We start from the raw sequence: 21,861 nt of genomic DNA on the forward strand, positions 1-21,861 counted from the left end.
TAAGTGATTCTGATTCTTACCTTCGATCAGAACTGGGCCCCGGGGTCTTGTTTTGGCATTCTGACTACGCATCCATACACCGTTCGATAATACCCAATAAAACCACTGTTTTCTAACTACTTACCGTTCAAGCAGCACATTGGCTAACTTGTTAGCTAGCCAGCTCAGTTTTTCCCCCCTACAATTTGATTGAACATTACTTTTACAAACAGCAAGGCAAGTCAACCATGGTGTAAAACATTTGGGTCTGAGTAAGACAAAACAAACGAGCGAAGAGAACAACATCCACAATCAAAATTCTGAAAAACAAAGGTGAATTAAGATATATGAATCAAACAACACCACACAAACAATAAGTTAAGATGATAAAATCACAAAATTAGGTCTTCAGTATGAATTAAAGGTTGATGCATTCAGCGTCTATTCATTTGTAAGATTGTGCACATTTCAGCAGTTCTTGTGCTGATTTTAAATTCATACATTTCAGGGATTTACAACACGGTCTAAATCCATTGCAAAAAGCACTGAATGGGTGGGGTTCTCGTAAATGTAAATTTGTGTATATGTTTTGCCATTATGAGAATTGTGTTAGCCAGCAGATTTTCTCTTTTCTCTTTCGTCACCGGGCCATACATTACATCCACATGTGATCTGAGTTCAACAGATACATTCTCTTGTATAAACCAGCGATACTCAACCCGCGGCTCCTTTATGACTACCTGTGGCTCTTGACTTGACTTACTTAAAAGCAAAAAAAATCTAAAAAATATATTTAAAAAAAAACATTGTCAGCAGAATTCATCAACGTTTCATTCTCATTCATTCGCAAGTCACATTAATGTATTACGCTCCCACCCCTCAACCGTCTGAATAGCCAATCACAATTTCTCTCAGGTCTCGCACTCTGTTTGAAGGTGCGCGAGACAAACGCGCCTGCAGAGTGCGAGACAGGACGGGGAAGCATCCGCATGCAGATCTCGATCACACTGGGAAAACTGCCTGTGATCTCAATCCCACTGGGAAAGCTGCCTGTGATCTCAATCGCACTGGGAAAGCTGCCCGTGATCTCAATCACATCGGGAAAACTGCCTGTGATCTCGATCACACTGGGAAAGCTGCCTGTGATCTCAATCGCACTGGGAAAGCTGCCTGTGATCTCATTCACACTGGGAAAACTGCCTGTGATCTCAATCCCACTGGGAAAGCTGCCTGTGATCTCAATCGCACTGAGAAAGCTGCCCGTGATCTCAATCACATCGGGAAAGCTGCCTGTGATCTCAATCGCACTGGGAAAGCTGCCTGTGATCTCAACCGCACTGGGAAAGCTGCCTGTGATCTCAATCACACTGGGAAAACTGCCTGTGATCTCAACCGCACTGGGAAAGCTGCCTGTGATCTCAATCACACTGGGAAAGCTGCCTGTGATCTCAATCACACTGGGAAAATTGCCTGTGATCTCAATCACACTGGGAAAGCTGCCTGTGATCTCAATCACATCGGGAAAACTGCCTGTGATCTCAATCACACTGGGAAAACTGCCTGTGATCTCAATCACACTGGGAAAACTACCTGTGATCTCAATCACACCGGGAAAGCTGCCTGTGATCTCAATCACACTGGGAAAACTTCCTGTGATCTCAATCACACTGGGAAACTGCCTGTGATCTCGGTCACACTGGGAAAACTGCCTGTGATCTCAATCACACTGGAAAAACTGGCATAGCATGAAGCTCAAATGGCGAAAGAACACAAGAAGCGCAAATATGAAGAGGAATATCGAGCATTTGAAGAGGACCGGGAACTCGAGTTTTTCTTCGTGTCCAGCGGTTCGGGAAAATTCATCTGTCTGCTTTGTGATAACGTCATTTCACAATTTAAAAGGTCCAATTTGCAGCGCCATCACGAAACATAACACCCAAGGTTCAGCACCGACTTTCGGAAAGGTGGAGAGCAAAGGGCGGAAAAGCTGGCGAGGCTCAAACAGAACCGAACTGCTCAGAAAACCTTCTGCCACACCATTACGAGTGAAGGAGCGAGAGGCATCCTACAAAATCCCACATGAACTGGTGAAAAAGATGAAGCCCGGTGGAGAACTGGTGAAGGATTGCATACCGCTCGCCTGTTCGATGTTGATTCCCGAGAAAAAAGACCTGGAGCGAGAGGGGGGAAAAAAACTTCAGCTGTCGGATTCTACTGTGGCTAGGAAGTCTTCAGACATTCCAGAGAACATTGAAAATATTCTTAAGGAGAACCTGTCCTCCGCTGAGTTCGTCAGCATTGCAATGGACGAACGCCTGGATACCAACACTCGTCTTTGTCCGAGGAATCAGCAGTCAGTTTGACATGACAGAAGAACTGCTTGACATAAATGGAACAACGGGCATGGAGATAAAAACGCTGTCCTGGAAACACTGGCCAACTTTAACATTGGACAAGGAAAAAAATGACAGCATTCCCAACAGATGGCGCGCCGGCGATGAGAAACGGGGCCGTGGCTTTGCTGAAAGAGGCACGACAAAACGAAGGAGTTGCTGAGGACATTTGTTCAGACCATTCTGTTGTGCATCAACAAGCCTCGTTTGCTAAGTTCAAGTGTCTGGATGGTGTGACGGCAAATGTAACGGAAGTGGTTAATTACATCAGGGCCCGTGCAAGAAACCACTTAAACTTTAAATGTGAAGAGTTTAACATTAGTGTGACCGGTTATTTTCTTGCCCGGTGCGGGATTCGATACGGGGTGTACTGCACTACAAGGCGACATCACTAACCGCTCGGCTAAAGGGTCAGACCCCTTAGCTAGAGACTAAAGTGTCTTATTAGTAGTTTACAGTCGCTATGGGGATGTGGTGTTACACACCGAGATTAGATGGCTATCTAAAGGACGTATGCTTGCACACTTTATGGACCTGCTTGAACCACTGAAAGCCTTTATTGTCGGCCAAGGGGAGACTTCCGTTGTGGTTACACCGTCCCGAGCTGCCTCTCCGGCACGTTCAAGCCACTCCCCCAGCTCGGATGTGCCGGAAACATCCGAGCGCTCGGCTCGCGCTCTGAGGAGACGAGCGCTGCGCTGCACCAGGTGTTCGCCATCATCCATCAGGCACACCTGCGGCAATCAGGCAGCCGTCTACAAGAAGTCTCCCAGAACACCACTCCGTGCTTCGACGTACTGGACCCTGCGGTAAAGCTCTGACAAGCCCTCCAGCGGTCCTTGCAATTCTGTTTATTCCCCAGTGTCTTATCTTCGTGTCTCCCTGTTTCCTCCCAAGACTCTCCCTCCGCGACTTCCACGGCTCCCCCGTCCCCAGCGACCTTCACGTTTTCCCCCGGACCTCTCCAGTGATCTCCCCCCCGTGTCCCTCTACCTGGACCCCTCCTTTCGGACTCGATTTCCCGGATCTCGGACCTGGACTTCCTCGGACAACCCCTCTTGGATCACGGACTGGACTTTCTTGCCAGGTGCACGCACATTATTTCAACACCTCCTTGTCATTTACATACCGCACCACACATAGGCTAAAAACACTCACACATAGTTATACACGCAAACCACTGGACACCACACAAAGTTTATTCACACATCCCACTAACAGAACGTTTTTGCACCATACATTCCCCCCACTCTATTCCACTTATTATTTGGCGGCAGTATTTGTTATTTCCCCTCCCCCAATAAACCCGCCTTTTTGGATCTTGAAGTCATCCTGTGTCCGTCCGCCTTGGGTTTCGCCACACGGGTCGGGTTCTGGTGCGCGAGCATAACAACTTCCCGATTTTCCTTTTTAGTGACAAGGAGTGGGTTCTTTCTGCTGCTTTCCTGCGTGACACAACACTTGAACGAACTTAATGTCAGTTGCAGGCAGGAGCTCTACACGGCTGTCAAGAGGACTTTCTGACAAACTGGATGTACTTCAGCAAAGTGTCCGCGGTTCTGATTACCGCTTCTTCGCCGCCGTGCAGAAAGTGATGCTGCATGCGGATGCTGCGCCGTCCTGCCAGTCACGATTCTGTGATGCGCTCACTGAGCTCAAGCAGAACTACAAATCAAGATTCTGCGACTTCAAGGGCCAAGGCAACGTTTTTCTGCTTGTGAAAACCCCCATTCCTGGTTGGGGTCGATGAAATGACGCAAATAAGCCATCGGTTTGGACTTGTGCAGCTTCAAACGGAGTTTGCGGAGTGAAAGGACCCGGATGAACTTCGGCGTCGGGTTCGGATTGACGATGTCGTGGACTTTTGGAAACTGGTGGGGCGTCTTCCAAACATATCCGGACTTGCAAGACGCATCATCTCCGTGTTTCCGTCCACACGCCGGTGTGAAGCAGCATTCTCTGCGCTCTCGAAAACAAAATGTGGCAACCGAAACAGGTGGAGTCCGCAGCACACAACAGGGGCCCTTCGGATCGCCGTTTCCAGCGCAGAGCCCGACTACAAACCCCTTGTGCGGCAGAAGGAGTGCCACAAATCGCACTGAGTGAAGTAAGTTCAACGTTGCTCCTCTGACAACCCCTTCTAGTCTGAAATGCTAATGTAGATTACAGTAGAACTGTAAGTCTGTTACCCTTTTCCCTTCCGGGGGGGGGGGGCATCACAGAGAAAAGAGGCAGACTACCTGCTGCTATGCACTTTGTGATCAGCACCTGGAAATCATTTAGTAATGATTGTTTATTGATACTGTTGAAACACTGCCAGTAATGACGTTTGTGGTTGCCATGATAATAATAATACATTAGTTATTGCACTATACATCATGCTTTCATTCCTTACTAACACATTACTTTATCCTTATTCTCAAATGCATAATGGTTTCAGGGAGGAAAGGGATATTTTTGGATTGTGGCTCTTGCAAAAAAAAATTTTTTTTTTTTGTCAATGTGGCTCCTGAGTAGGGCAAGGTTGAGTACCACTGGTATAAACCATTCTTCCATTTGTTTTCAAAACAGTTGGGAGTGACAACGTGTAGAAAACATGCTCCGCGGTTTCAATATCTGAATTGCGAAATGAACAGTTAGCCTGACATTTATTTTCAAAATTGAATCTTAAATCGAAGAAATTCATTGGACGGCTATATATCATGAATTAATTGAAAATGGATTTCCTTAGCTTTGGGTAGTAGGGGATAATGTAAGAAATCCGTTTTTAATCGTAGCACTTCTGCAGGGTCCATGTCTCTAAAGTCAAGTACTCTACTGAACTGGTTTGACTACAAGTCACTGGACAACGTCTGTCTGATCACTGTTGACTGTTGTGACATTTTCTATCAAGGAATTTGAATTCTCCAATGTACAATGCTGCCATTGAATTGGTGTGTATGACTACTCCTTGGGCCAAAAGTAAGAACGGTTTTGGGATAGCATTAGTAAGGCTGGCAAACTGTTTAGGATGACAGAATAAATCTAATCTATCACAAACATCATTGTATGCTCACAAGTCTCCATTTGTATCCAAGCGATCTAAAACAGACCAGATATTTCTGTCCATCCATTTTTTGTAGAACAGGGGTTTATTTTATAAAGAATGTATCTGTGGTTCCATGGCGGTTTGGAATGAGGAGTAAAATTATGTTTGTACAACATTCGCCAATAGAAGAGGACTTGCTGATGATAGCTGGATAACCTAATAGGTAGCTTCTTCTTCAGTCACATTTCAAAAGAAAATCTAAACCTCCAATAGGATTGAATAAATTGTCTGGAAACATGTGCCATAATCTATTTGGGGATTTTAAATAGGATTTAAGCCATTTCAATTTTATTGTTCCGTTCATACATTCAGAATCAATGGCTTTTAAACCACCTTCTTCGTAGTTTTTAACCATGACAGCTTTTTTTTAATTTAGATAGTGTGTTTTGTTAGTCCAAATAAAATTAAAATTTAGTTGATTCACAGCTTTTATAATGTATTGGTCCAACGCCAGGGAGTATGTAGGGTGTAGGTTCTGGAAATACTTACTGAGGTAAGTGCGACCAAATATAGTGAGATCTCTTTGCAGCCAAGAGTTTAAAATATTTTACAATTTGTTAATTTCCCGGTCAAGTTTAAAGAGTTTCTTTCTTCTAGATTTTTGGTTAGATGTATTTCACCCCTGTTTTAATAGGTATGTTATAAATTGTTTCATGGGTACAGTTTTTAACTGGTAACAGTTCACATTTGTTAAGATTGAGAAACAATCTAGAGACTTTGGGGAAAAAAAACATTAACTGTTTGTACAGCAGTAGGGATTTTAAGTTCATTTTTTAGAAAAAACTGTTGTGTCATCCGCATACTGGCTAATGATCAATATCGATTCTTTCTCAAAGATCTTGATGCCATGAAGATTCTAACACTTTTTTTTATTAAAATAGCTGGCATTCCTGCTGCCAAGATGAATAGACCAGGACTAATTGGACAGCCTTGAATTATGCCTCTTCTTAAATCAAAACAGCTTGTAGTGCCGAAAGGCAAGGCAACTGAACTAGTTCTATTATTACAAAAAGTGTGAATTATATCTATAAATGTTGGCCCGTACCCATAATGCTGTAGTGCTTGGATTATGAATGGATGTTATATCGCATCAAATGCTTTCTTGAAGTCAAGAAAGAAAATGTAATCATTATCTTCTATAAAATCTTCATAATCTAGAATATCTAGCGTGAGACGTATATGTTGTCATGTATTGACCTCTCATTCATAAACCCAGACTGAGTTGTGCTAACAACTTGAGGTAGAGTTGTTTTTAATCTCCTAGCAAAAATATGAACCAAGAGTTTATAGTTGTTATTCAGGTGGGCAATAGGCCCAAGGTTGTCAGCTAGTCTTGTTTCTTTTCCTGGTTTGGGAATAAGGACAACAACTCCTTGTTTCATGGTTGGTGGGAAATTATGGTTTTCAACAGGAACACCTGTAATAGAAGCTCTCTTAAATCATTCCAAAAATGTTTGTAAAAATTGGAAATTGGCAGTTAGCCCATCTGAGCCTGCAGACTTGTTCATTTTAATTTACTTATAGCCTTGTCCAATTCTTCTATCAATATATCAGACTCGCATAGATCTTTTGATTCATTATCAGCCTTTGGAATACTAATTTCTACTATATTAAAGAATTCTGAACACTGAATTGATGAAAAAAAAAGGATGTATACAAACATTTATAAAAGGAAAACGTTTCCTTGGTTATCATACTGGGTTCCGAGCATTCTGTGTAGACCCACCAGCTTCATTCTTTTCTTGTCTTCTTTTTTCTAATTTGCAGAAGAAGAGTTTTTTCCCTCCTTCTTCTATCCAATTGGCTTTTGATCTAATAAAGGCTCCTTTTGCTTTAGCCTGGAAAATGCAGTCTAAGTTATTATGTAACTCTATTATTTTCTGCTTTTCTTCATTTGATGCGTTTGTTTTGTTACAATATATATTTAATCATTTAATTAGTTTGTTTTCTTCTTTTTTCATTGGCCAATTTTTGCTGAATGTAATCGAGTATTGTCTTACTTTATATTTGAAAAAATTCCCATTTGGAAGAAAACAAAGGAGGGATCATTGTCCTTTTTTATTTGATCTAATATAGATTTAACTGTATGACAGTAATCATCGTGTAGTAAAAGAGTTGAGTTGAATTTCCAATATCCCTTATTTCTCTTGAAAACATCTGGCGTTTTTAGTTCTAAGGATATAAGGGCATGGTCAGTCAAAGGGGCCTTATCAGTGGACACTTTTGATGCAGTGGTGGGAATGCTGTTGCTGGCGCGCCAGAAATCGATTCTAGATCTTGAACGACCATTTGGCTTAAACAGAGAAAATTGTTGTATGTTTACATTATTTTTTTCTCCAAATATCTTCTAACTTAAGTTCATTACAAAAAGACAGGATAATATCATTATAGTGATGGTCATAATGTTTACTCGGGAATCGATCCAACCAATCATCTGGTGTAATATTAAAATCACCACCTGTTACAACGTTCTCTGTTGGGTAAAGTCGTTTAAGATCTAATATAATTTCTGATATATTTAAAAGTAATTCCTTATTCTGAGTACATTTATTATAACCATATATGTTAGCTAAGATTACAAGAGTTGGCAATATTTATGACCATGACTCTCAGGTGACAGTGATGACTCATTTTATGTTGACGGGGTCACAGTAGCGACAGAAAGTCAATACTGTCAGTCTACCGGTAACACAGAGGAGTGAAATATCCTGCACAGTTAAAAGTCCATAGAAACCCCGTTGAACTCAAAGTGGATACCGGGGCAAAATGCAATGTCATTTCTGTCAAGACATTCAGCCGAGTGAAACACAAGGAGAAAGTGGATCACTCCAAGACAACAAAGCTGATTGCTTATGGAGGCATTGAAATCTGCACAATCGGGCCAGTAACCCTATCATGCTACTTAGCAGACAGGCCCTACACCCTACAGTTCCATGTGGTGAAGCAAAATACAGCCATTACTAGGCTTGCAAGACAGCCTTCGTATGGGACTAATCACACTCAGTGAACAAGTGCGTCCAGTGACCAACCTCATCAGATTTGACTGTAATAACTGAACCTGGGCAGTTATTCATTAAGATGGCTACCCCAGCTGATCTTGATGTACCATGACTGTAATATTTTGTCACCCCTACTGGTTAATCCAAAACTTTTCATCCGTATTAATTGAATGTGTTTCTTGAGGAAAGTTAATATTAGCTTTCTGACCCTTGCAATATAAAAAACTGCTTTTCTCTTGACCCTATCCTGAAGACCATTTGTATTTAATGAAATGAATAAAAGTTGACTTTAAATAAAAAACATAAATTTAGAACCACTTCAAACCTAAAACTAGAACTGAACGTTTTAGCTATGTAGAACTATAGCTTAATTAGAGTTGTTACAATATTGGCTAAACCAAGTTTATGCGTATGTGCTCTTATACTGATGTCACCACTAGAGGGCACTGTTGTGTTGACCTGTGGTCTATAAAAGAGCATGCGCAAAATAAAGAGACCATCCCGGTTACAGCAACACGCATGATTTGTCTCCGTGAAATGAGTCTATAGTTGAGCCGGTATTCCTGCCCTCAGAGATGACAACGTCAACAAGAGTGCTATGCACTGGACTGTAAACTAGTTGGTTTTAACGGTTAGCAAAACAGCAAACCGATTCAACATTCTTTCACTTTCGAGCATTTACCCATTGTAGAGAGCCATTTGCTTCTTTCAGCCTTCTCCTGCAGTTGCATAAACTCTTTCGCCATCTACGAAGGCGAATGGACCCCTGAAGCCGGCCTTTCCCCCTGCTTCCCTTGCCTTTGATATGATGGGCCAGAGTGTCTCGGGCGAGTTTGTCCCCTTTGGTCAAATCTTCCACGAAGCGGATCTGCAGCTCCAGATGTCGTCACGGTGAATGCGTTCGGTGAACTGCACGATGACTTGGCGTGTTTTGTTCTCCCATCTCCGGCCGAGCCTGTGAACTGCTTCGATCGACAACGTCCTCCATTTCTGGTGCCATGTGTGGTACTATGAGAATCAACGGATTCAAAGAGAGGAACGGAGAAAGCATCAGAGAGGATATCATCCATCTTCTCTGTCGCAGACTCCAACGTGTTTTATACCTCTAGAGCTCTTGGGCTCTCTCTCTCAGTACCTCATTCTCCTTCGACAGCGCCGATTCCGGAAGCGTTTTGGTCATCTCTTCCGCTCCTTTTCCAGATGTCGTCACGGTGAATGCGTTTGGTGAACTGCACGATGACTTGACGTGTTTTGTTCTCCCATCTCCGGCCGAGCCTGTGAACTGCGTCGATCGACAACGTCCTCCATTTCTGGTGCCATGTGTGGTACTATGCGACAGAGAAGATGGATGATATCCTCTCTAATGCTTTCTCCGTTCCTCTCTTTGAATCCGTTGATTCTCAGACACCAACTTTTTTTATACCTCTAGAGCTCTTGGGCTCTCTCTCTCAGTACCTCATTCTCCTTCGACAGCACCGATTCCGGAAGCGTTTTGGTCATCTCTTCCGCTCGTTTCTTGCAGTCGCCGATCTCCGCCCTGCTGAATGCAATGCCGCCATTTGTCTTTTATCTTGGCCGTTATTTCTTCCAGTTTTTTATCTTGTTTGTCAAATCGATCAATCGGGCTGAACGGCATTTAGCAGGGTGGCATTAGATCGGGGTCCACCTCACCTGTCTTCATTCTTTTGGAAGCTTCGTTTTCGTTCGGAGTTGTAGGCGTAGTAGTCATCGGTCGTTTTGTTTCTTCGGTGGCTTCGACGCCATAGTATTTCAAAGCGAAACAGAAAGTTGGTAAATGGTCCTTACTAAATGTGTTTTAGAAAAGTTCTGTTGGGTAAGTCTCGGAATAAAATCACATTTCACGAACGTTTGCGTCCACTGACCGTAGAGCGTCTACTCAGCCCGCCATTTTGCCCATCTCCCTCCCAGCTAGCCCGCTGCTCAGCGAAGACGCTCAAGTGGTGACGTAACGGGGTTTTTTTAAGAGCGCCCCCACGCATGGATGGCCATAGCTGGAATAGACACAGCTATGTTTAATACAGTGGAGAAAGAAATGGAAACGGATGATCCGCTGTGGCGACCCCTAACGGGAGCAGCCGAAAGTAGTGGCAGTAGATGTTTAATACAGTGGAGACAAATGTGCGGAGACTGGAATTTAATGAGTGAATAAACACAACATTGGCATATTTTTACTAGTATTATTGTAAACTACTAATAAGACACGTTAGTCACTAGCTAAGGGGTCTGACCCTTTAGCCGAACGGTTAGTGACGTCGCCTTGTGGTGCAGTACACCCCGTATCGAATCCCGCACCGGGCAAGAAAATAACCGGTTACATTGGTGGCAGCGGTGGGATCCGGAAGTGTGCAGATCCTTAGAAGTCTCTTCGGAGCACGGAATGACAAAGCGCGAGGGCGCGCTTCCGGGGAGGGTGACGACTGTAAACTACTAATAAGACACGTTAGTCCCTAGCTAACGGGTCTGACCCTTTAGCCGAGCGGTTAGTGATGTCGCCTTGTGGTGGAGTACACCCCATATCGAATCCCGCACCGGGCAAGAAAATAACCGGTTACACTATTATTCATTTAAGGAACCTTAATGTACAGAAAAATAAAAACCCATAACCTGTGACACAAAAGTGGACGACGTTTCAGAGCTCCTCCTGAATTTCTCAAAGCAGGCTTTCAGGGGAGCTCCCCTATAACTGGGTCCCAGTCAACCACAGCAGGATATCTACCCCAGCTCTTCACCCACTCATCGCCAGATGGTTGCCTCAGCTACGGCTGGTAGTTAAAGGCTCCGGGCCTCTCTAGTAATTTAGAGAGTATGTTATCCTGTCTCCCCTCCTGTGCCCAGGGCCTTCTCTCACCTGCCTGCCTGCCTTCGACAGCCACCTCCCCACCTACTTTACCACCGTTCCCGCTTCCTTTTGTTAGTAAATCCATCTAGGTCGTTTACCTTCAAGCCCGTGTCTGCACTCGGGTCTACTCTGCAAATCACAACACCATCAGCAGTTTATCGTCCTGCCTGCCGAACATCACCAGAGAAGGCTGCTGCACAAGGAGACGCCTGGCTTGGACTCAAGCTCAGCCTTCCTGTCTCTCTCTTACAACAAGCATGCACAAACACGTAGACGGACACACACTCACACAAACACACACACTGCAGTATTTCAACTTTAAGAGGAGGAGAAATGGTGTTGGTTTATGGGAAAGCTCATAAACTGCCACCAGCGGTGGGGTGGAGGGGTTTCAAGCAATAATCTGTCCAAACCTGCCATAACACACACACACACACACAAACTTATGTTCCTACACTGATGACACCTTCACACACTTGAATGACTTCACATGCAAACAAATGTAAGCCCCCCACCCCACACAAACACACACACATTTCAGGTTCAAGTTTATTTACTTGTACGGAGACATGATGGTGCTCGTGTGTGTGTGTGTGGTGGGTAACTTTAACAGTAAATTAATTCATTGTAAAGCGCTTTGAGTGGCTGTTGCAGCTAGAAAAGCACAACGTAAAATACAACTTGATTGATTGATTGACTTGCGACAAATGGGAACAAGCACACACACGTGTGTGTGTGTGTGTGTGAGTGAGTGAGTGAGTGAGTGGGAGAGAGGGAGAGAGGGAGTGAGTGAGTGTGTGTGAGAGAGAATGTGAGTGTGTGTGAGAGAGAATGTGAGTGAGTGTGTGGGGGGGAGAGAGAGAGTGAGAGAGCGAGTGAGCGAGCGAGCGAGAGAGAGAAGAGAGGGTGAGTGTGTGTGGGGGGGAGGGAGAATAGAGAGAGAGAGAGAGTGAGTGAGTGTGTGTGTGTGGGGGGGAGAATAGAGAGAGAGAGAGAGAGAGAGAGAGAGTGTGGGGGGGGAATAGAGAGAGAGAGAGAGAGAGAGAGAGTGCGTGAGTGTGTGGGGGGGATAGAGAGAGAGAGAGAGAGAGAGAGAGAGAGAGAGAGAAGAGAGGGTGAGTGTGTGGGGGGGGGAGGGAGAATAGAGAGAGAGAGTGAGTGAGTGTGTGTGTGGGGGGGAGAATAGAGAGAGAGAGAGAGAGAGAGAGAGAGAGAGAGAGAGAGAGAGAGAGAGAGAGAGAGAGAGAGAGAGTGCGTGAGTGTGTGGGGGGGAGAGAGAGAGAGAGAGAGTGAGTGAGTGAGTGAGTGAGTGAGCTGCTTTTACAAAAGCTACGGTAAAGACTCGGTGCAGCCTGCCCAGCCTCATCTGACCCAGCGGAGGCCTGTTGGATTCAGTCATAAGCGACCAGGCTTTAGTGCGGGGACATGTGGGACCAGGCTTATGACATTCAGTCATAAGCCTGGTCCCACATGTCCCCGCATGTGCTGATCCCACATGCGGGGACATGTGGGGTCAGCGCGGGACGGGGGTCACACACAAAAAAACCCCACATCCATCTACTTTCAGTTTCACGGAGGGGTCGACCCTTCCTCTCCTACGATCCAGTCTCCATTGATCTGAGCAGTGAACTCCGGCCGAGGGGCAGCTCGGTGCTGCCTGTGTAGGAACGTGTGGTGACAGGAGTTTGATCTGCAGACAGTGTGGTGTGTAGTGGTCGTTGAGGGGGTGGGCGTGCTGCCACCTAGATGGAGGAGGTGGGTGTACTCTCCTATATGCCTCATGGCTTCTTGGCTGGTAGGTGATTATACTGTGAACTGAGAGGAAATGTGATGAGTACACCCGCCACCACACAGTTTCTGCAGAAATCCTTCATGGCGTTTTAGTTCCAGCGCCATATTCTTCGATGTGGATACTGCAGAGTCAGTGTCTGTTGTTGTACAACATCGCATGTTTTTATTTATAGTAAAGTTGTCGTGCTTAACTGTGATTGTGCCTAGAAAACAAAAAACATATTCCCAGACTATTCTCAGAAAACGTTTCTTAACCATATACAGTGCATCCGGGAAGTATTCACACCCCTTCACTTTCCCCACATTTTGTTATGTTACAGCCTTATTCCAAAATGAATTAAATTCCTTTTTTTTCTCATCAACCTACACACAATACCCCATAATGACAGTGAAAAAGGTTTTGTAGAAATTTTTGCAAATTTATTAAAAATAAAAAACTGACATATTGCATGTACGTAAGTATTCACACCCTTTGCTATGACACTCAGAATTGAGGTCAGGTTCATCCTGTTTCCACTGATCATCCTTGAGATGTTTCTACATCTTGATTGGAGTCCACCTGTAGTAAATTCAATTGATTGGACATGATTTGGAAAGGCACACACCTGTCTATATAAGGTCCCACTGTTGACAGTGCATGTCAGAGCAGAAACCAAGCCATGAAGTCAAAGGAATTGTCTGTGGACCTCCGAGACAGGATTGTATCGAGGCACAGATCTGGGGAAGGGTACAAAAAAATGTCTACAGCTTTGAAGGTCCCGAAGAGCACAGTGGTCTCCATCATTCATAAATGGAAGAAGTTTGGATCCACCAGGACTCTTCCTAGAGCTGGCCACCCAGCCAAACTGAGCAATCAGGGGAGAAGGGCCTTGGTCAGGGAGGTGACCAAGAACCCGATGGTCACTCTGACAGAGCTCCAGCATTCCTCTGTGGAGATGGGAGAACCTTCCAGAAGGACAACCATCTCTGCAGCACCCCGCCAATCAGGTCTTTATGGTAGAGTGGCCAGACGGAAGCCTCTGCTCAGTAAAAGGCACATGACAGCCTGCTTGGAGTTTGCCAGAAAGCACCTAAAGGACTCTCAGACCATGAGAAATAAGATTTTCTGGTCTGATGAAACCAAGATTGAACTCTTGGGCCTGAATGCCAAACGTCACATCTGGAGGAAACCAGGCACCTCTCATCACCTTGCTAATACCATCCCTACAGTGAAGCATGGTGGTGGCAGCATCATGCTGTGGGGATGTTCTTCAGCGGCAGGAACTGGGAGACTAGTCAGGATCGAGGGAAAGATGAATGGAGCAAAGTACAGAGAGATCCTTGATGAAAACCTGCTCCAGAGCGCTCAGGACCTCAGACTGGGGCGAAGGTTTACCTTTCAACACGACGACGACCCTAAGCACACAGCCAAGACAACGAAGGAGTGGCTTCGGGACAAGTCTGTGAATGTCCTTGAGTGGCCCAGCCAGAGACCAGACTTGAACCCCATTGACCATCTCCGGAAAGACCTGAAAATAGCTGTGCAGCGACGCTCCCCATCTAACTTTACAGAGCTGGAGAGGATCTGCAGAGAAGAATGGGAGAAATACCCCAAATATAGGTGTGCCAAGCTTGTAGCTTCATACCCAAGAAGACTTGAGGCTGTAATCGCTGCCAAGGGTGCCCCAACCAAGTACTGAGTAAAGGGTGTGAATACTTATGTACATGCAATATTTCCGTTTTTTTTATTTTTAATAAATTTGCAAAAAATTCTACAAAACCTTTTTCGCTTTGTCATTATGGGGTATTGTGTGTAGATTGATGAGGGGAAAAAAGGAATTTAATCCATTTTGGGATAAGGCTGCAACATAACAAAATGTGGGGAAAGTGAAGGGGTGTGAATACTTTCCGGATGCACTGTAGGTGGATAAATAAACTCCCCTCCTTAACTCTGCATGTGTAGCTTCATCATCATCCCGTCGTTTCGTTTCAAAATGACGAGGGGAGGCGCGGCCTAATGGGCTTTAAAAGATCCTAATCCTGCTCTTTCGGCACGATGACAGCAGGGGGCGCCATATCACCGGCAATATGTCAATACAACATGAGACTTCAGGGTGCTGAGGGGGCCACCGGGCCTTCCGCATGCAGACTGCAGACGTGTGAGAAGAGGTCACATCTGCTGAGCACGGCCTCCTCTTGTCAACCCCAGTCCCTGGAAAGTCTTCCAAATACTCCGATTTCACCTGCGAACGAGAGGAGAGAGGCGGGTCTAACCTACGGGGACAGTCGTCTCTGAATGAGGTGGTTATGTGTTAAAAAAAAATTCAGACACGGCGTATTCATTTTGTAGACATCGCGGAAGTAAAAATTGATGAGGTCATGGAGTAACGGAGTAACGCGCGGAGTAACGAAGTAACGCGTAAACATGTTTAGACTTCTTGGGCACAATAAATGTGACTTTAAAAGGCTGTCGCTTGTTTCCTGGGAGTATTTGGTGACACATGTCAGCTCGCGTCCCAAACGGGAGGGCCGCCGCAGCTTCTCGGAGCCAACCCCCCCCCCCCCCACTTACAGGCTCCGTATTTCACCCGTAGCATTAGTGTCGACGCCGACAGAGCCGAACCGTGTGCGCAACCTTACTAACATCTGCTTATAGCTCCAATAAAACCTCAAGAATGTCCGCGTCCTGCGCTTTACTGCCCGTGGGGCTACTTCACTTTTTCCATACGCCGCAGACGGCGTCACGCTAACGCCGGGACCCTCGCGCCTGCCATCGGCTTTTAAAGGCAGCGTGAACAGCACGTATGTGGCGCCTGCAACCGCGCAATTTCCGGCGGCTTGTTCGCAGTACAGTCCGGCTGTTGTCTGCGGGGTGGGGGGGGGGGTTTTGGGGTCTCCTTCTTCGCAGTTGTGTTGGAGGAATTGGCGTTGCTCCTGTGCAGCGTGTGACACGTCTTGCCCGGGATGTGCCACGTATCTCGGCACGCAGCGGCGGCTCCTCGGCGGAGACCGTCTCGCCGCTGCCTTTCTCGGGGCGATGTGAAATAGTGTGAGAAACCTGCACGGCGCTGCGTGTGTGTGTGTCTGTGTGTGAGTCTGTCTCGCTGTGTGTGTGTGTGTGCGTGCGAGCGCGCGCGCGTGTGTACAGGCGCTACAATGTCACCTTGACTACAATCTAGAGGAGGCAAGTAGCCTATGCGTTGAGGGCGCACCGCATCTGTACAGCACTGGAGAGGAGAGAGAGAGAGAGAGAGAGAGAGAATTTCAGTGTCTCCCCGAATTCCGAATGTGTGTGTGTGTGAGAGAGGGAGAGAGAGAGGGGGAGAGAGGGAGAGAGAGAAGAGAGAGAGAGAAGAGAATGTGCCAACTGTGTGAGAGTGTGTAAGATTGAGGCAGTAAAAAGCCCGGTTGGCTCTCTCAGACAGCTCGCGGCGCAGGAGGATATACCTTCCACTTCCTCTTCCACCTCCTCCTCCTCCTCCTCCACGCCAGACAGACGCGCACAGATGGCCGGAGCACCGCGCACAGGTGGGTCATACACCGGGCTCGGGGACAACAGGTAGGCTCGGACCGCGTACTGCCGTCTCCGCGCCCGTGTTTGTCTGCAAAAAAAAAAGAGAAAGGAAAGAAAAGGAAGAAAGAGAGAAAGGTGTGCATGGCGCCACCAATTGTGCAGTTCCGAACTAAATACCACATAACATGCACACACGTGACCGGACACGCGGCGTGGCGTTGCCCGGAAACGTCGGTAATTGCCCGGTGAAGTTAGACAGCGCGAGGCCGAGGCTTGCGTGCGCGCGTGCAGCAGGCCGGGCCCGGCCACAGGTAGCGCTGCAGCACCTGCACACGACGGAGGCTCCGCGGACCGGGCTGGGTCCGCGGACCCGGCCCGGTCCGCGGACTCGGCCCGGTCCGCGGTTCGCCTACCCGCTCGCCGAGTGGCCGCGGCTTCTGTCCCCCTCGCCGCCTCCCTTTCACTTTCCTCACGTGACTCGTCCTCCTTCGCCGGAGCAGGCCGGTCTCGTCCAATCGCGTTTCGACGGAGGCGTCTCTCTCTCTCTCTCCCTCGCTCTCTCTCGCTCTCGCACACTCGCGCACGCGCCCTGTGTGATGTGTGGGATCCGCTGCCTCGTGACGTCACCCGCTCCCCTGCGCTCTCTCTCCCGCAGCCAGTCAGCGGAAGGATGCTGTGAACGCAAGACTGCAGCATCTTCACCGACGGGCAGGGGGAAAAAAAGAGAAAGAAATCGCATCTCTCTCTCTCTCTCTCTCTCTCTCGCTCTCTCTCTATCTCACTCTCTCTTTCTCCAGCTTTGTGTTCGTCCACAGCATTTTCTCCCCCCTCCGGACCCTATACTCACCCCCACACACCACCACCCTCCTCCTCCTCCTCCTCCCCCCCCCCCGCCTCGAACCAACCCTTCGACTCAGAAAACCCTTCACGGTTGGGGCACGGAGAGGATAAAGAAGGAGAAGAAGAAAAAGGAGAAGAAGGAGAAGAAGAAGGAGAAATCTCAAATCCGGCGTCGTTTCGTTCCACCGACCTGATTCCCTTTTTTTTTGCCTCTCTCGCCTATTTCGGCTCGTTGGTCGTCGGGCTGCTTTTCTATTTTCCCCATCTGCATTTTCTACTGTTTGTTTCTACCGGGGGGGTCCCCCTGCAGAGGAGCGCCATCACCCCCGCACCCCGCCTGGCGTGAGCACGCGCTTTTATGTCGCCGCCGCGGAATGACAAATCCTGAGCCGCACGTCGCGCGGTTGATGCAAGACTGACGCCTCGCTCTTCACAGCGCTCGCTCCGGACCGTCGGCAGCCCGATTTAAGGAAGGGAGGCTCTGGCTTTCTCCCCCCCTTCCTCTCGCCAGTGTGTGTGTGTGCGTGTGTGCGTGTGCGTGCGTGTGTGTGTGTGTGTGTCACATCGCGCAGCATCGGCCGAGCGCGCCGCTCTCTGCATCCGAGCACACGCCGCAGCACCGAGCCCCCCGGTCCGCGCCGCACGACAGGCGTCCCCCCCTTTGCCTCCGCTGCAGCCCCGTCTCCCGCCCGCCAGGACCGCCCGTCCGAAGTGCTGCGCCGCGCAGACGACGAAGGGACGCAAGACCGGAGGACACACGGGAGAGCGGATTTAAAAGAGCTCGGCGAGTCGCGCATCCTTCTCTTTTTCTTTTTTTTTTGTTTTTTTTGTTTTTTTTTAAAGCCGAGACCGACCCAAGGCTCGAAGATGATGGCCGGCGGAGCGGTGCAGCAAAACGGGATTTTCTCCAACCCTCACCATCACGGGCAGCAGCCGCACATGGAGTCGGACCCTCCGGATTCGCGTAAAAGACCGCTGGAGACCCCGACGGAGGCCAGCAGCACCAAACGCACAAACACAGGAGGTAAGCGCGAGAACCTCGGGGGGGGGGGCGGTGTAGTGGGGGGGGGGTTCATACTGTGGTGTGGTGCGAAATTTTGGGTCCGCGGTGGATGGGGCAAACACACACACACACACTGCACGCAGGCGTAGTGGGGTGGGGGGGGGGGGAGCAGGTTGATTCGGATCCCGGACGCAGTCCAAGGTTACTCATATTTCTGGAGATGCGACGCGTCGTGATGCCCTTACGAACGGCCATTTCAGCTCCTGAAGCGGCGGAGCGCCTCTTTTGTGTCGATGTGAGCAAAACAATGAAGGGGGTTGGGGGGGGTGGGGGTGGGGGGGCGTTGATCTGGAGGGAGCACCGGCGGGTTCCCCCCCCCCCCACCACCTTTTCCCATTCCGGATCACATTCTATAAATAAAAATAGCCTTTATTTATTTATTTATTAGCGTTTCTTTATGTCCCCTGCACGTTGAGGTCGACGCGCACGAGCGGCGAACCGGGGGGGCCGAGTGTCAACAAGGCGCGAGCCGGAGGCTGGTCCGGGTCGCGGGCTCCGCGCCGGGTGACCTTGTGATAATCTCGCGCATCAGCCGCCATCACCGCGGTGGTGCACAGAGCAGACCAGCCTCCGCTCCGAGCAGCTGCGTCAGCGGCGACGCTTCCCCGTTATTGTTGTTGCTGCGTTAGCGCCTGTGTAATGACGACGATGATGAAGACGACGACGACGACGAAGATCACGACGCTCTGGGGCTGAAAGCTGGTGAACGTTAAGCGAGAGCTCGCGTAGGAAGGGTGCAATGTCGATTCTAAACCAGCCGTGTCTGCTTACTGTTCTCCTGCTGGGGGTGGGGGGGGTATGGACGTGTCACCGTGGATGTCACCATATTTGGTTTTTGTTTACATGCTGTCATGAGCCAAGCATCCCCATCACCCGGCATTACAACCCATCAGTATTGCGGCCATGCACACCCCCCCCTCTCCCACCCCCATCATGGACATACATACAGTAGGCGTTCAGAACGCCACGTTGGGTCGCGGCTCTCTGGTCACGTTTTAGGGACAAACGGCCGCGGCGGTTTCTGGCGAGCTGTCGCTTCTCTGCGTGTTGAGAAACATGGCGGCTGTTTTATGAATCGAGGAAAAGGGAGATGTGCGGAGACCGCCGGCTAGACTTGGATGAGCCGGGCTCTCTGCAAAGTAAGACGGGCATCGTGGAGACGTTTCCTTTCGGGCTGCCTGCTCAGTAGGTTAGGAGTAACAAATGCGACGGTGGTGAGGAGAAACACTCCATGTACCGCCACTGGGAGCTATACGGGTCAATCAGTTTAATGGGCCCTTCCAGGTTCGTGCAAACTAACGGCCAGTCAAAGCGCATTCTGTGGTCCGCTGCACCAGACAAGGCTGTCTGACTCTGATCAATGTGTTGCTGGAGACACTTTAAACACAGCCCCGTATCTAGAAGCGGCCCCCCGTCCTCCACCCAGGGGCGCGCTGGCCGCCTAACAGTCTACCAGCTCGTCCATTTAGACGGGTGAAAAGGCCGTGGTGGGGGAAGATGACGGCGGGTTGGTGTTGACGGCCTCCGCGGGGCCTGCGAGGCCAGCGCCTCAAAGGCCCCGGTGTCAGCGTAGGGTTTTTCGGGGCGGCTTTCTAAAGAAGATCCCCAGCAAGCTGATTTCGCGGTTCTTCACTCGCCGACGGCAGAGATTTGGCGTTTGCATGCGTTTCGCCCAAATTCTTTTTGCCGTCACGGCAGATTTAATGCCCGTTTTGCTGTCGACGTGGCCCACGTGGGGACGGAAGCGTGCGTTAGCTTTGCTTTTAGCATGCGCCTTCCGCAGCACGAGATGCGAGAGGATCAAGCTGCACGATGATGTTTCTCGAGCGACACGGAATTCCTTCTCGATGCTCACCGGTGAACCGCCGTGGTCAGGCCCGCCGGTTGCTCCTCCGCAGCACCGGGTGGAAAACACCCACTGCTCCCGCCTGAAAGGCTCATTTATAGCAGTCGCCGGTGTTTTACCACTTAACGTAAGAAACTGCAATAGCTGAGGCCACGCTGCTGCTAGCCAGTTTATAGCCTATATTATAACACCTACGTTGGACTGCTAGCTTACTTCTTCTTGCTTTAACAGCCCCTTGGTGGCTCAGTAGGAGTTAGCCTGCTGCTAGCCAACGCTCTTTTACAACACCGTGCCCACATGACTGCTAAGAACATGTTCATATTTTAATGGTTCGGCTGGGGCCCGCGTTCACAAACGCCAGCCTGCAGTGTTGTGTTTGGAAGGTTAACACGAGCTCAAAGTGCTGCTAAGAGATAATGATGGTTGTTTCTCTGAATGATTAGTTTATGCCACACATCCCCCCTGTGCTTCCTCTCTCTGTAGTGGCCTTCCTGCAGCCCCTATTTGAAACTGAAGGCATTCTATTCCCTCACCAAGAAACTGAGACTCATGGTAAGAGAGACCCTTTGATTTTGATCTTTACATTTATATATGTATAAATATATCTACATATATAGTTTAAGCTATGCAACTCACTCTTCTTCAACACTGGACTTGATTAGGAAACAGATAAACAAACAGTGTGACTTGCTGCTGATTTGTCAAAAAGGAAGGCCAGACTGGTAAAACGCCAAGTTTCGGGGAAGTTCAGTGGGTGTGAGTTGGCCTGACCGCTAACAGGGCCTGACGTTGAAAGTAGGCTTTATCAAGTAAGCTCTGTGCTGGGACACCGTCGTTTTCTGCCCATCACACAGAGTAATGCATGCTTATGTGGTTTATATTGTGTGTTATCAAGTCCATAACATTCATTTTCATGCTTTTTTATGCAAATCCAGTGTTTATTTTGTCATGATGTCCAACATTATTACGCAGAGTGATCCCGGTGACCTTTTGACCCATGCTAACCATGTCATCAGAGCTACCGGGTGTATTACTGTTGTTGACTGATGTTTGATGACCAATGTGTTGCTGGTTTCTCTTGCATTTGAAGGGGACGGTAAGGTCATGTTGTAGCGAGAGCGTCGCACGGCGCTGCTGCCGGGTCAAAACCTCAGGAGCCCCTTCGCGGCTCTGGGGAGGGGGGGGGTTCCCCTTTTCTAGCTTGAATTGGAAGGTAAACACCCTCATTTGTGTGTGACGCCAGCACACCCAGCACCGCCGGGCCTTTGTGTTGAGCACGCTGGCAACGGTCTAAAAATAAGAAATGTTTTCATATTTGGAGGAAAAGCAAATTCCTTTACTGGTGTGCTGTTTTGACCCGATGGTAGCCGTCCAAAACTGGAAGAAGCCAAACAAACAAACACAAAACAAACAAAACCAAAACAAACCTCTAGCCAATTCTTCTGAGTGGGTGTCGCCCAACTCTCTTCATGGTGTTTTATGTATAGTATAGGATGCTTCATTTTAATA

General features: G+C 48.1%; 1 protein-coding gene across 2 annotated transcripts in view; it reads left to right on the forward strand.

Moving 5' to 3' along the window:
- The first annotated feature begins 17,544 nt into the window (after nucleotides 1-17,544).
- Nucleotides 17,545-21,861, forward strand: part of nova2 (NOVA alternative splicing regulator 2) — a 123,432-nt gene continuing 119,115 nt past the window's right edge. The window contains exons 1-2 of one of the 2 annotated variants that reach the window (XM_056283960.1): nucleotides 17,545-18,467; nucleotides 20,836-20,904. In XM_056283960.1, the coding sequence (XP_056139935.1) occupies nucleotides 18,311-18,467; nucleotides 20,836-20,904 (226 nt within the window). In that variant the 5' untranslated portion in view covers nucleotides 17,545-18,310. The remainder of the gene's footprint in view (nucleotides 18,468-20,835; nucleotides 20,905-21,861) is intronic. The other variant, XM_056283961.1, reaches the window with a different exon arrangement.

This window comes from Lampris incognitus, chromosome 7, assembly GCF_029633865.1.
Source record: "Lampris incognitus isolate fLamInc1 chromosome 7, fLamInc1.hap2, whole genome shotgun sequence".
NCBI lineage: Eukaryota > Metazoa > Chordata > Actinopteri > Lampriformes > Lampridae > Lampris > Lampris incognitus.